This window comes from Harpia harpyja, chromosome 15 (assembly GCF_026419915.1).
Source record: "Harpia harpyja isolate bHarHar1 chromosome 15, bHarHar1 primary haplotype, whole genome shotgun sequence".
NCBI classification, from domain to species: Eukaryota; Metazoa; Chordata; class Aves; order Accipitriformes; family Accipitridae; genus Harpia; species Harpia harpyja.
Genome location: NC_068954.1, coordinates 26812091 through 26827022, shown reverse-complemented (window position 1 = coordinate 26827022; position 14932 = coordinate 26812091). Strand labels below are relative to the sequence as shown.

The 14932-nt window shown below is 41.1% G+C and overlaps 1 protein-coding gene across 9 annotated transcripts in view; it reads right to left on the bottom strand.

Moving 5' to 3' along the window:
• Positions 1-14599, bottom strand: part of MLIP (muscular LMNA interacting protein) — a 114563-nt gene extending 99964 nt beyond the window's left edge. For 3 of the 9 annotated variants that reach the window (XM_052809220.1, XM_052809223.1, XM_052809225.1), the window contains exon 1: positions 14406-14597. In XM_052809220.1, the coding sequence (XP_052665180.1) occupies positions 14406-14468 (63 nt within the window). In that variant the 5' untranslated portion in view covers positions 14469-14597. Of the gene's footprint in view, positions 1-14405 lie in introns of all 9 variants that reach the window. The other 6 variants (XM_052809224.1, XM_052809226.1, XM_052809228.1 and 3 more) reach the window with 4 other exon arrangements.
• Between the last annotated feature and the right edge of the window lie 333 nt (positions 14600-14932).

The following is a 14932-nucleotide window of genomic DNA, read 5'->3' as shown; positions in this document are numbered from 1 at the left end:
CGTGCCTGGATTTGGGGACTAAAACATCCTAAGGTACCTATGCTACCAGTACTGTTTGTCCAAAGGTGCTACTGCCTTGGCTCAGCTCAACATCAAGGTGCTCATCTCACTCCCAAAGCCAGCCTGTGATCAGGTATCACAGACCCACATCTCCTGATAGGCAACACGCAATGCTCAGGAAGAACAAAGATGCCACATTACGAAACCAGGCAGTGCGGTGCACACTCAGGTGCCAGTGGCATTTCCGACAGCGTAGCGTTGCTGTTCAGCTGGAGGAGGGCAGAGCGGGATGAAACATCACGCTAATGGACCAAAAACATAAGCTTAACCGGTGAGAATATAATGAAAAAAATTTGAAAAGTAAGCAGCTGTTGCAAATAACCTTCACTGAAAAATAAATGGTTGTTCTGTGTCTATTTTTAAATATTAAAAAGTAGCTTTCAATTTCTTTGTGGGTTAATAGTTCCAAATACCCTAAGTACTTGCCATGCCACATAATAACCCCCTAGTCATTTCAGTCATTTTCTAAATAACTGACATAGCTAACAGTCAGAAATGTACTATCTGATGATTTTTCTCTAACTCAGATATGTTCATTGCTTTAAAATGAAAGCAACAGCAAAGAAAACATTTTAAATTTATGATATAATTACAGTTTCAAAATGTCATTAAAACATACCTCATTTTCCAGCACAAAAAACACATATAAATTGTAATTTGTGGCAATAACTTTCTGTTTACAAAATCCACATATTTAAAATTACAGACATTTAATTAGAGAACTATTTATTGAATTCAAGAATACAAAAAATGTTGGGATGTTTAGTCATGAATTAGAGGGGAAAAAATGAGCTGTTTACAGTCTTCTGAAGATTGTTTCAAGATCACATGAAATAGTGCTTTTTCCATATATTCAACAGCAGCTTAAAATAAACATCTGAACTTTACAAAGAATTCATATGAAGAATTTAGTGTACAATAGCATGTGCAGTGTGTTCTGGAGACAAGAGTAGTCATTGGTTACGTATTTGCTCCTAACCTTGAGCTGAGGCCCTGATGTAGATGATTCATGGGTAAAATTGGAACATACATCATATAAACTTAGAATATTAGTAATGCTAATGATGATGCAAAGATTATTAATACTTATGCGATGATTTTAGAGTCTCCATTGGTTTCCAAAACAACCATTTTGAATCTTGAATATTATCCAACTCACTTTACGTTCAATAAGTTGAAGCACTAAAATCTTTCTCCCAATTTCCACCATCCCCCAGATAAAAAAAGAAAATGTGGCTAGGACATGTCCCAGAATGGCTGGATTCTTTCAGAAGAAGGCACAGCCACACTCTGAACAAGTCTTGGTCTCTTCTTTTGAGAGCAAAAGCTGCTGCACTGAACTCAGAACCACCTAATAATGCTTCAAAATACCTTTGGGTTCGGCTTCAAAAGTGAAAGCTGGTTTACAAAACAGCTTATCAGTTCCCTTCACATTTTCTGCTACAAATGCTGTCCCATACCTGCATAGCCAAATAAAAAAACACTGTTCTTCATGGTTTGGCATCTGTTCTGCTGTAGGGCAGTATTTCAGGCATGCCACACAGATCATCACTTTACCTAATATAGTCTATATGCGAGAAACATACACAGGTAAGTAACAACAGATTTACTGGGAAATTGTCATCTGCTCACTCAGACATTGATTGAAATGGGTTATCTGCTTTTGAAGGGACTTAAATATTTTGGGCATCATTGACTAACCCTCTAAATCATTTACATGCAATGAATATTTGATAAATTCTTGGATTACACATGTAAGCTGCTGGATAGCCATTTAGAAATTGTACCCTCACAGACATTAAAAATAAGGTAACTACAGGATAAGACTATGATATATCTCTGCACTTACAAAGGAAGACAAACAACTATTGAACTGAATTACTGCTACCCTGAGATAGCTCAGTGAGATAATTACTGGTAACTATTTACATTTTATGTAAAAGCTGTTATTTCAAAGATAATTCCACTATTGGAACAAATTGTTCTTGTTTAAGAAGTCCGAAAGAAGACAACTGAAATACTTAAATCCTCTCCTGCACCATTAATGGAGGAACATCTAAATCTGTAAGATTTTGTACAAGAAATAGTAATAAAAACAGAACTCAGGAACATTAATTGCAACATTATAAGACAAAATTTCATAGACAAATAGTATTTTACTAGATATCTACAACACACAACAAAAATAAGACTATGTAAGTAATTCTGTTCTTAAGAGCATTTCCTATCAAGAAAGTTGTGCATAAATCAGAAAAAAGATGCTTTCAGAATACTAAGGTCAACATTTCAAATGAGTTTAAAAGTTCTGAATTTTAAGGAGTATGTAATATTGATTGTTACACCATTGTATATTCTGAAAATCAACATCAACATGTGTCAAAGCACATCTTGACACTGCAGTGCCTGGTCTTACAGCCCTCCTAAGCCTTACACTGCAGAGAGCATCAGGAAATTTATTTTCAGACTTTTTCATGACACTCACATCTGCAGTACTCAAGCACTTCACAGAGGCACTAATACAGTGTTCCTAGGAAGTCAAGTGGTGTGATCATTTCTACGTCTAAAAAAATGACTAATATCCACAAATTTTGCTGGGTTTAAGACACAACTTTAACTTGTCCCTAGTAATTTTGACAGTGCCACCCACGCCCCTTCCTGCCAGTGGGTAATTTCTGAGAGCACTTTGCAGTGTGCAGAACCGTTTTCTGAATTCATCCCTTTGACTGCCTTTGTGTGGGATGGTAAAAATGCCAAGTTTCCTTCTCTTTGGACATCTCAACCATTTGACTTACATTTTCTTGTATATGTCAGGAAGCACATGTTCTGAAAAATGCAAAAATATTCAATTGTAAACAGAAGGATGAAATATTAGGTTTTATTTTACTGTATTTTACTTACCATTGAGGGTAACTGCTCTTTTGTTCTGATCACATCATGTCCTGATGTAGCTGGTGGTGGTGATTCCTAAGCACAACCACCATTTGAGAAGAAAGAAATAGCCCATAATTCTGTTATTGACTTTTATGTCATAACACTTACAAATAAAATAAAGGGAAAATTAAATTTCCTCAGATAATCCTAATTTCCAAACTTTAAAGTGGACTTTTTCAGATGTAGATTCTTAGAAGCCATAAATACTGGAGCCCCTAAAAACCCCAGGCAATCCATCACACGATGCAGCACTGTGTCACCACAAGTCATTGGCGAGGTTTGCAACCTTAGAGCCCCTCAGTCCTGACTTCTGCTCCTTTGAAACTGGGAGGAACTGAGGGCTGACTTCATTACAGGAATACACTTTCTTTCACAGAAAAAGACACTATAAACTAGGATACCTTGCTATGAAAAAAACCAAAACCAAACAAACAAAAATCTTTCTTAGGTTTAGCTACTCTTCTCATCACAAATAAACCACTGACAGTTTCTTGGGATTTTTTTTTTATATGCAAATATCATTGTCAGTTCACCTAATAGATTGTAAATAACTTAACTATAATGAAGGCTGCTGTATTTTCAACTAAGACCAGTTTTATGACATTAGTGAAAACATTATCCGCTAAAGAAAAACAGAGCAAGAGAGACAAATCATGTCCTTTTCTCTGCTGGGATTTAAAATACAAATACTTTGCATTTTGCTCTTGTTGTCTCAGACTGAAAGAGAGCGCCCAGTTTTGGCTCAGGAGCTTTGCTAAGAATTACCATCTCTTTGTTTGATTATCACTTAGTTCAGCTGATGTCTGGCTTTTGATTTGGATGTATTTCAAGGTGCATTTACTAAAGGATATTAAATTACTTAGTTCTTGCTTCAGGCTGAAAAATCTAATGATTTTTTTCTAGCGTGTTTGTTATATAAAATCATCACCAACAGCTATATTTATAAGCAGTAAAATGATGATAAATGTGCTGTCAGTAACTTTTTGTGAGATGTACAGAACCACTATGAAAACAATTTTAAATCTATTCAACAGGGAAAAAAAATTTTGATGGCTTTTTCCAGAATCTTCAATTTTAAGTCATTCAAGTGAATCCAAATTATTTATTTCACATTATTTAAAAACATAGCATTAAAAATTCCTATAATTTTCCCATGTTTGATTTCCAGTTTTCTTCATGATCAAGATAAGAAACATGAAACAGCAAAGACAGAATGGTAATGATTCGATTTCTGTCCCATAGAGACAAATGTGAAATTGTTTTTTGGATTTCTGTAAATATGTCAGTTCTGGAGTATGAATATATTAATTTGTACAATCCAAGATATGAAAAGCTTTGGCCTGCTGCTTTCGGCTTTTCAGAATCCTGAACAAACTAAAAGCTGTTGAGCAAAATTAATTTTTCACCTAAATTCAGAAATCTGCTTTTGTCCCTTTTCCTCAAGAATGGATCTTCATTAGTTCAATCTATACTTAATTAATCCTTTTAAGCTTACCAGCTAGGGATGAATATAGTAAAAACACCATCAGAAAGTACTTTGCAGTATGTACTATATGTCACTATCAGTCCTTTGGAAAAAGCTACCGGTTAACTCTCAACAATGAAGAATTTAATGCAGAAAGGTTCCCTGTATGACCATCACATTCAATCAAGATCACTCTTGTCTTAAAACAACATCATCATATAGATCTGATGACAGGATGACCACTGCCAAAATGTAAGATGCAGGTTTTGCTACTGGACAAGACATCTGATAGTTCAGCTATCGATTTCATGATAAACATTAAAAAATTAGGTGTGAGCAAAAATTTCATGTGAAAACGCAAAATCATTGTGGAAAGCTTTCTACTTCTGAACACATGTTGGCCTGCAGATTTGGCTGTGCAGTATTGTGTATGCTGCAATGGCATTTGCAGGGCTTTATTACAGTAACTCCCGTGCCTCGGCACACCAGAATGTGCTCCCTGGTCTCTCTCCACTTGGACTGACACAGCATTTGACTCCTAGAAAGGCAGGGAAGGCTGCAGATTGCCTACTACAGCACTTAGCATGCAATGTAGTGGGTTGATAAGCTGGCACACTTCTTTTTTCCTGCCATAGACAGAAGACTGTCTATGGCAGGAAAAGAGTTGCAGCTCTGCTCCCTTGATACAACGGAACTTAGGCAATTAGGGTAGTAGTGCTCAGCTATAAAGGAGAAACAACAGGAATCAGAGGTTGTGGATGGTCCTAGAAACTAAGGACCACCAGGCATTGCTCCATTTTCCATCCTGTTAGGAAGCAGTAGGTACTTACCAGTGCCTCGTCATTTGCCTGCAGGACAAACTCTCTCCACACACAGGTTGCATTTCTTCAACCTGCCTTTGCTAACATCAGTGCAGCAGACTATATATTTAAAAAGTGAAATATAAGCCACCCTATTCCCACTTCTCCTCATCCAATGGAATCTTCTCCTCAAGGAGAGATGAAAAAAACCCAAACATCACTTGACAGAGATTTGATGCATTATTTAGAGTTCCTTTAATAGTCAACAGTACATTATATGACCAAATTTTTTATAAAAAGAGAGAGAAAAAGTAACCACTGCCTGCCTTAGGAGAAAACTTTTGATAAAATGCTCTGATCAAATTAATTCACTTTTTGGAGAAATATCAATGAAGTTATTGTTCATTGCTGCCATGACACCAGTCTTATTTCAAAGACAAGCAGAAAAAACAAATGCCCTGATATTTCAATCATTTTCCTTTGAAAGACTTAGTTTTTTCTGGATAAGTTAGCGCATAAGGTGTTCAGACTCAATGTCTAAAATGCATTTAGGAAACTTATTTTGAGATGCAATCCTTAATTACCAGCCTTTAAATAGAATCTGATGGTGTATCCAGGGAGGCAATATGGGCAAAACATACTGAAATGTTATGCAATTCATAGTTGATACAAAGCAAACATGGAAGTATCTTATTGCTTGTCTGCCTGTTGCTCTCGAGGTCTAGCTCAGTTAATGTCCACCTTCTTTCTCCTTTTCATTAATCACTTCTTTCCTTTTATTCTGTTCATTTTCAAGTAGCTCTGTTTCCAAGAATTCATATCAAAGTAACAGATTTAATGCCACTGCTGTATTATTGAGTGCTTTCAGAATTCAAAGGACAGTGAATTGAAAGCGGTATGTTTATAATGCAAGAATGAGGAGGTCTTAATGATAAGTACAGTCTCATTGTGTATCCATGTTAAATGTGTTAAAGGTGTCTTGCAGATGGAAAAAGCTGTTAGCATGTTTCGTGACAAATGCAGTAGTGCAGCTTCAAAATCGAAGAATGAAAGAAATGTTGTTTGGAAGGGACCTCCAGAGGTGATCCACTCCAGCAACCGACTCAAAGTAAGACTACTGCCAAAGCTAGGTCAAGCCAGCCATGGCTTCATATAGTTAAGTCCTGAAAATTTCCCAGGGTGGGTAGTCCACAAATTCCCTGGTTGTTCCAGTGCTGCCCTACACTTCTAACGAAGGAGCTTTTCCTAGTGTCCATCCCAAATTTCAGTGTTAGCAGCAGAAATGGATAGTGAACATCTTCCCAAGTATCACTCATAACTCACTCCCACATTCCTGAGGAATATCTTTTGAAAACACATGATTTTTCTGAATAATAGTCTCTATATCCAAACTTATTTCTGGAAATTTCAAGCTACATGGTGGTATCATTCAGAGAAGTACCAAACCAATACCGCACCACAGACCAATCTTCCATTCAACTGAATTCAGGAGAGTTCCAGTGCCTAGAAACATTTCCCAGAACTGTTTTAATTCATCAGCAGGGGCTGTCTCTCCATGCTAATACTCCTTTCTTTGCTGCCTCCCTCAAAATGCAATCATCTGAATTGCCCTGCATGACTTTGATACAGCTGTTGATCCAGCTGTTACAGGGGCTCTTATCTTTCCTCACCCCAAAAAGTTAAAATATACAATTGCTACTCGTTCCTAACAAGCCTCTTTTACCATCACATTCAAGTCCCTGCAGGAATCTGCTGCCCTCCTCTTCAGAATCCCTGCGCGAGTTTGCATGGTAATGTTTCACGTAACGTCCAACCAAAAATGCACTGCTGACATCTCTCCAGGATAGCTCTTTTCCCACTGATGCAACCAAAGGCTACCTCAAGCATTCCAGCAGTGCCTCTGTATGACTGGCATTAGGTTGAAGAAAAGGTAGCATAAGCTCAAGTAAGGCGAGAGCTAAGTGATGGGATTAGAAAGGAGGGCAGACCAGGATTCAGTGCTTCCCACTTGCTTTGGTCCTGCTTAATGTCACATCAACAGTGCTAAAAATATGCTGCTACTTGCAGCCTCCAAGTTTATTCCTTCCTCCTCGGTGATCACTTGCTGGAGTAATCCTTGCCTCCAGAGCGCCAGGCAGGAATGCCTCAACTCTAGGTTTGCAAGAGGAAATACTGATCCTTTAGCTGGGGTGCTGTCTTGGCCATCTTCTTATACCTGCACAGCAAGATGCGATTGCCTCCATGCTAGGATCTTATCAGTTTCTTGCTGTAGCCACTACGAAGCCTCAGTCCTGATCTTCAAAGCTCAAGGATATTTGAAAGTGTCTCCCATGACCAATCCTTTTAGCCGAGGCTGCTGTAGTTTGGGACAAGGTAGCACAAAATACCTTAAGTGTGGCAACTCACCCAGCCAAACTCAGCTGCATGACAGAAGCTCCCAGAGGAGGTCACAAACAACCTCCAGAGCAAGAAATAAAGCTTTCCTCTTAGATAAACAGGAATCATTTAAATGTATACACACATAAAACCTTCTCTGACTCTGTAGTAAGTATGTGTGCTTGTTTAGTTTCATATGCTATGCTACAGATGAGCATGATGCTCATGCTTCAGTACTGAATCATCAAACTGAGGAATGGATTCAGGCAGGCAATGTATTTTTAGGAGTTTCTTTTCTGGGTAGGTGTGTTCCTAGAGGAGGCAGAAGTAGAAAAGTCAAGGTGTAAAGTAAACCAGTTAAGAAAGAGGATTTAAACAAAAGTCTCATTTTACCTCTCATCTGAATCATGTAAACTGGCAGCCTAGCAGCCACCAGCCTGTCCTCTGTTAAGGGAGAGAACAGGCAAAGAGGATGAAGGGTTTGTATCTAGCAGTCCTCCGTATATGTGCCACTGGCTTTCTCACAGAGCATAACCTGCTGAAGCACCTATATGTTCTGCACTTCGAGCTGTACCACTGTATTTCACCTCCTCTGAATCTCTGCCATTCTCACCCGCAGTGATTGTCATCTCCTCTCTCCGCAGAAAAAGAAGATGCCTGGCTGACCTCAGCAGTGCTGTTCTGTGATCTTACACCGCTGTCCTGGCTAGACGTGTACAAGCATGCAGACCCTGAGCCGTGCACAGATGCGAGATACCTGATGCACGAGGAACCTGTGGACGTGCCCCTCTCCAGACTCCAATGCAAGTTGCTTCCCTTGAGCAGCTAGCACGTCCCTCCCATCTCACTCTTTCCAGGCTCACTTCCCCCACCCACTGCAGTGAATCTGGAAGGGCATTTGCTTGTGGACACCGGGAGGCGAGGCTCAAGGGCTGGTGTGTCACACAGGCATGAGCACAGTTCCTCCCCAATGCCGTGGGCAGAAGCGGCCATTCTGTTGTTACTCAGCTGTAGAGATTTCTGCTGTTGCCGAAGATGATCCTGTTGTCCGGGCATTCGACTCCCTATATCTGCACAAAGAAACACTTGCTGGGGACTTGCAGGGACAGCCTGAGCCCAGAGGCTGTGCTGCCATCTCTGCCTCTCTGACGCCAGCCCTCGCCTCACAAGAGCGAGGGTGATCTGGTAGAAGATGTCGCCATGGGGGGTGATTGTACCCGGCTCCTCCTGCCATGCCCACCCCCACCCAGCTCTCCTCCTCTTCCCTTCCGCTCTTGAAACAACCCTTCCCGTCCCATACTCACTTCTCGCCTGGTCTACACACAGTCAAATCAACAACTAAACCTGCAAGCAAGGCCAGTCATCACCATATCAGTCACAGGCCTCCATTCTGTTTGGGCTCCCTTAGGTGGCAAACTTCAGGAAACGGGCCGTCTTCTCCCACACTTCCCACAGAGAGGACCTGATCTTGACAGGACTCTTTCTGTGGCTACCAGTGTACAAAGATTAATCGTTATTTCACTTGGGCGGGCTTGATCCACACTGCCTCACTCTGTATGAGCTGCACCCACATACTGTTTGTGAAAAGCAAACGCTAATGCTCTGAATGAAGTCCTGCAGCCCTTTCTTAGAGAGCACATCCTCTCATCCAAAAACTAACCTTAATGCCATTTCAAGCAGTGCAGGGCATTCTTTCTGATTCATATATTCATTTGGTTTAATTTATTTTCTCCATATGACTGTTCTTTTCTTGATAGCTACTTCAAGTAATAGGAAAGTAAAAGAACCTCTTATAAATGCAAACTGAAGTATGAAGATTGAATGTTCCCTGTTAAACATACCAATGTAAACATTATTTTAAATGCAATACTTCATGTGCTGTATTTTCATGGGGAGAGAAGAGATCAAATAGGAAACAGACAAGCGTGAAGTATAATTAAAATAATTTCAAATAACAGAGGCAATACGCCTTAACGGAGGAGGACTTCAGAATATAAACAGACTATTTTGAGCTGACCTGTCGTTTCAACAGGGAAACTCTAGAATTACTCCATCCTTCTGAGCTATGCTAAAACCAAAACTATGAAAAGGAAAATTGAGTCCATCTGCTTAGTCCAGTCTATTTTATAGTGAGTCATTCTATTTTCCCATCACAAAATGGGGCCTCCATTATCTTCCATTTCCACAGCCAGCTCCACACAAAGACTCTCTTCAGGATTCTGACCACCAAGGAGTCTTCCTCCAGGAAGCATGGACAAGAATTCTTTAACAATAAATTTCACAAATATTAAGTGAAATAGCCTGAAGTGGTAGAGAATTTTATATTATTTATCTCATCCACAGTAAGCAGTGAAAGTAAAGATACAATACCACTTAATAAAACTGTTTGTGAGGTTGTCCTCTATGGAGGTTATACTTTGTGCATGAACTGGTCTCTATTTAATTGTCATACTGCAATCAGAGTATTTTCAGGATGATATAGACTTTGCTCTTTTGAAAATAGGTAGAAATATTTTTTAACAAGGTATAAAACCCCAAGATTTGTCTCACATAAATATATTTAGGTCATAGAACTCTGACACTGTAGAAATAACTGAGATGTGGTGGGATAGCTCACATGGCTATAGTGCTGCAATGGATGGACACAGGTTCTTCAGAAAGACAGAACAGGGAAGATAAGGAGGAGAGGATCTTTCTGTGTGAAGCAGCAGCTCAAATGTGGGGAGCTCTTGTAGGGCTGGGTGAGCACTTGTAGGTCAGGATCAGAGGAGAGGTCAGTGAGGGTGACACCACGGTGGGACTGGGCTACAGACAGGACGACTGGGGTAAGGAAGTGGACAACGCTCCTCACAACAACTTCTTTAAACAACTCAAGGAAGTATCTGGATCACAGACCCTGTTTTTTACAAGAGACTTTAGCTTCCCTAACACCTGCTGGAGAACAAAAGGGCAGGATGCAAGCAATCCAGAGGATTTCTGGAGGGTGTCAAGGATAGCTTCTTGATACAGGCACTGGACAGGCCAACCAGGGTTGTGCACAGCTGGATCTGTTGCTCAGAAACAAGGAAGAAGTGGCTGGGGATGTGATACTCGGTGGCAGGCTTGGCTGTAGTGACTGTGAAGCTGGAGATCTTGTGGGGGACTGAGGAAGGCAAGTGCCAGAGCACAGATCCTGGGCTTTAGGAGAGCTGACTTTGGCTTATCCAGGAGCTGGCAAGTGGGAACCCATGGGCAGCACCTTGGAAACACAAGGAGCTTGGGAAAGCCATCATGTCTGTGAAAACAACCTCTTACACATGCAAGACTGTCCATGCTGACATTCAGGAAGACAAGCAGACTTACCAGGACACCAGCGTGGATAAACAGGGAGTTTGTAACTAAGCTGCAGTGCAAAAAAGCAGCACAGGAGGTGGAAGCAGGTACAGATAAGGCTGGGGTGACTCAGTGATGTCTTTCCCTCAGCCTCACCAACAAGGTCTCCCAGACCTCTGTGCTCAGCAGCAGGGGTCAGAGAGGAGGAGAGCAACCAGGAGTGGATGAGGATCAAGGCAGGGAGTTAACTCCACCCATACCTGCCTGTGGGAAGAATGTGGTTGGGAACAGCACTTGGATTTACCAAGGGGAAATCATACCAGACCAACCTGATTGCCTTCTATGATAAAGTGACTGGATTTGTGAACGAGGGGAGAGCAGCGGATGTCATTTACCCTGACTTGCCTCCAACACTGTTTCCCACGGTATTCTCATATCCATGCTAGGACGTGACAGCCTGGGTGGTAGACAAGTAGATGGCTAAAAAGGTGGTTGGATGATTGGGCTCAGACATTCATGGTTAATGCTTCTTGGAGGGTAGTAATGAGTGCTGCAGGGCTCTGTACTGAGACCTGTCCTGTTTAACATCTTCATCAATGACCCAGAGGAGGTGATGCAAGGCACTCACCAGATTTGCAGATAACAAACTGGGCGGAAGAGTCCTGCCTGAGGGCAGGGCTGCCATTCAGAGGGGCCATGGCAGGCTGAAGGAATGTGCCAACAGGAGCATTATGGAACTGGAAAGGGAGGGTCCTTGTCAGCGATCCAGGCTGGGGCCTGACTGCCTGGGGAACAGCTCTGCCGGGGAGACCCCAGGGGTCTTGGTGTGCAGCGAGCTGAGCCTGAGCCAGCAGTGGACCCTGGCAGCCCAGACGGCCAAGAGCATCCTGGGCTGCGCTAACAGGAGCGCAACCAGCAGAGTAACAGAAGGAATTATCCTCCTCTCCTCAGCACTCACTAGATTACATCTAGAATAGGGCATCCAATTTTGGGCCTCCAATAGCAGACTTGGAAAGATTGAAGCAAGTTCAGTGGAGACCACCAAGATGGTCAGAGCTGGAGCACTTGCTCTGTGAGGAGAGCCTGAAGGAGCTGAGCTTGTTCAGCCTGGAGAGGCATGGCTCCAGGGGGACCTAACAGCAGCCCCAGTCCCTGTGGGAGGTTATTGAGGAGTTGGACTCAGGGCTTTTTACAACTATGCATGGCAGAAGGAAAGAGAAATGGACAAAAATTGAAACAAGAGAGATTTTGACTTGATAAGAGGAGAAACGTTTTTCCTCATGAGGACAGCCCAGCAGTGGATGTTGCCTGGAGGTTGTGCAGTTTTCATGCTTGGAGGTTTTCAAGACCTGACAGGATAAAGCCCTGAGAAGCCTGGTCTGACCCCATAGTTGCTTTAAGCAGGAGGCTGGGCGAGAGACCTCCTGAGCTCCCTTTGCACCTGAGTTACCCTATGCTCCTATGAAACATACATCAAAAAATAAAGTATCATCCAGTTACAGATATATAAAGTATCATCCAGTTTATAGGCTATAATATTGAAAATGGATGCCTCCTGGCACCTATAATATGAAATAGTTTATATATTTGCTAAACTGAAATTAAATATGTGAACCGACATCAACAATAACATGTACAAATAGTATCTGTACCACAGATTAACACTGCTCCCATGCAGTGTTTGAGCATTGACCTGACCTGCATGTAACAAAGAGAAAAGGGCAGAATCAATAAAAGCCCAGGAGGTAGAAAACCAGGGAAAAAAATGTGGGAGCAAAGTGAAATCCATCTAGCAATCGGAAAGAAAGGCATTAAGACTAAACAGGCAAAAAGAGAGAGAGGTGGGACGGAGAGGAGGCTAGGGCTCAGCTGGAAGGGGACAGGGAAAGGGGTGGGAGGACTGGCGTGGGGCCAGGGCATTCCTCTGCTGTCAGCAGAGTGACGTGAAACCCGCCGAGCCAGGGCCGCCTCCGTCCCCCTCGCCGAGCACCCGCAGGAATGTGACCTGCCGCTGCTAACAGGGGCTCTCTCAGCTCGATGTGTTAGGAGGATTCAGTTTTGAAACTACTGAACAGCGGGTGACCTGGCATGGGCATTAACGTGGCTCCCATCAGCGGGGTTCCTGTTTGCTCCAGTTTGTCGTTCTTAAACTTAGTAAATGATGCACACAGAGAAAGTCATCAGAAGATCATTAGGGTTCCAAATGAAGCGTTCTGCATTTTGGAAAAGCCTCACTTAAGGATGCCTGCTCAATTCTTTTTGCATCAGGATGCAGTCCGCAATTAGATAATCATACTGCCTGATTACATTGCTATATATTTTCTCCACACATGCACTAGAACAAAATTTCAAAGGTTTCCTTTGAAAGCTTTCCTGAAGCTTTTGTGGATTTTACAACTGTTCTTAATTTTGAAGAGTTTTCCTTACATTTTATATATCAACCACAAATTCAAAATGAGGTCTAAAGTATTAATTCATTAATGAGAAAATGAACAAGTTAAACATTAGATAATAGTCATATTATAACTGCATGCTGAAGCTCTAGCAATGCTCTTTCGGATATTACTCTTTAGATAAATACTTCTTTTCATAAAAAAAGAAAAGGTACTTTAAGGCCAGGTCATACCTTTCAGTTTCAGCACTTCCCCTATTTCCTACCCCATACACCTTGCCTTGGTGAAGTTGTATTTAAAACTATTAACTAATACACAAGCTTGCCAAGTCTCACTTAACTGAGGCTAGTAGAGGCAAAGGTTGTGATTAAACAAGAGTAAACACTGGCCCACCATGAAACCAAAGCAACCAAGTACCACCACTATTTAAGATAAGTGCTAAAAAATTTCAGTGCTCATTTTTTTCTTAACAAAAGTGATAGCCACCTTTCTTCGCAGCTTTGCAAAGCCAAGAATAAACTGCCCTTTTTGTGGTATCAAGAAAATAACCTTGTTAATGCAAGGCAAATTACGAATTGCTTTTCAAGCCTACGCTAATTAGGAAGAAGCTGTGTTTTGACTGTTTCCACTTTCTCTTAATAATTTGGTTTGGTCACACCTCTTTTCAGTAAGCTCCAGACACAGGCAAACAATTTCTTCTGCCATTTACTGATCTAAAGTTATGGAAAATAATGCACAAAGACATGAAATAGTCCCTCAAGAAAAATTCAGGAAAACCACAGACTATTAGCTATCAGTCTGGGTTATAATAACAAGTCAACATTGAACTAGATTTCAGTTCTTGCACTTCACATGCACACAAAATGCATTCACAAATCTCTGTAATTTCCATAGAAATGTACCGTCATAATGAATTTAACATACATGAATGAAGTTTTAATCTTCAAGGTCAGTGGTTAAAGGAAGCCGGGAAATACTCCTCTAAAGTACAACAGATGATTTCCCTTTCCTTCTTATTATTAAATTAAAAATAATTTTAAAAAATCAACATTTCTCAACATATCTTACCGTTTGCTTTTCCTCTAAAGCTTCTCTTCCTGATACTTTTCTTTCATGTTTTCCTAACTCCATTTCCCAGGGGAAAGAAAAAAAAAAACCACCCTAATGTCCTGAGCAGAAGTGATTTAACCTGACTACATGTTAGATATCCCTGTACTTTTGGAGTTGGGAGAGAGAATACCAGGCAGTGCTGTGGTGATTTCTGGTCAGCGTGTGTTTCCATTTATAGCTGTTGAAAATCCACAAATAGAAGTGTGGAGAGAGGGCAGGCAGCTGCCTCCGATAACAATAAACGTTGGTTTGGCATCACAGCAAATTGTTCAGGAGGGATTTTGGTTACCAGCCCCATTCACTCCCCCCTCGCTCCCTCTACCCCAAAAGCTCATACTGAAAAAGTCCACAAAAATAAATAGCTATGTCCTGGTAGCGCTAACTTGTGTTCACAGAGATTATTAAGCAAGTAAAACGACAAATATGATTAGCTGGCACCACATGTTATGTAGAGACAGAAAGCGTATGAACAATAAATTAAAATG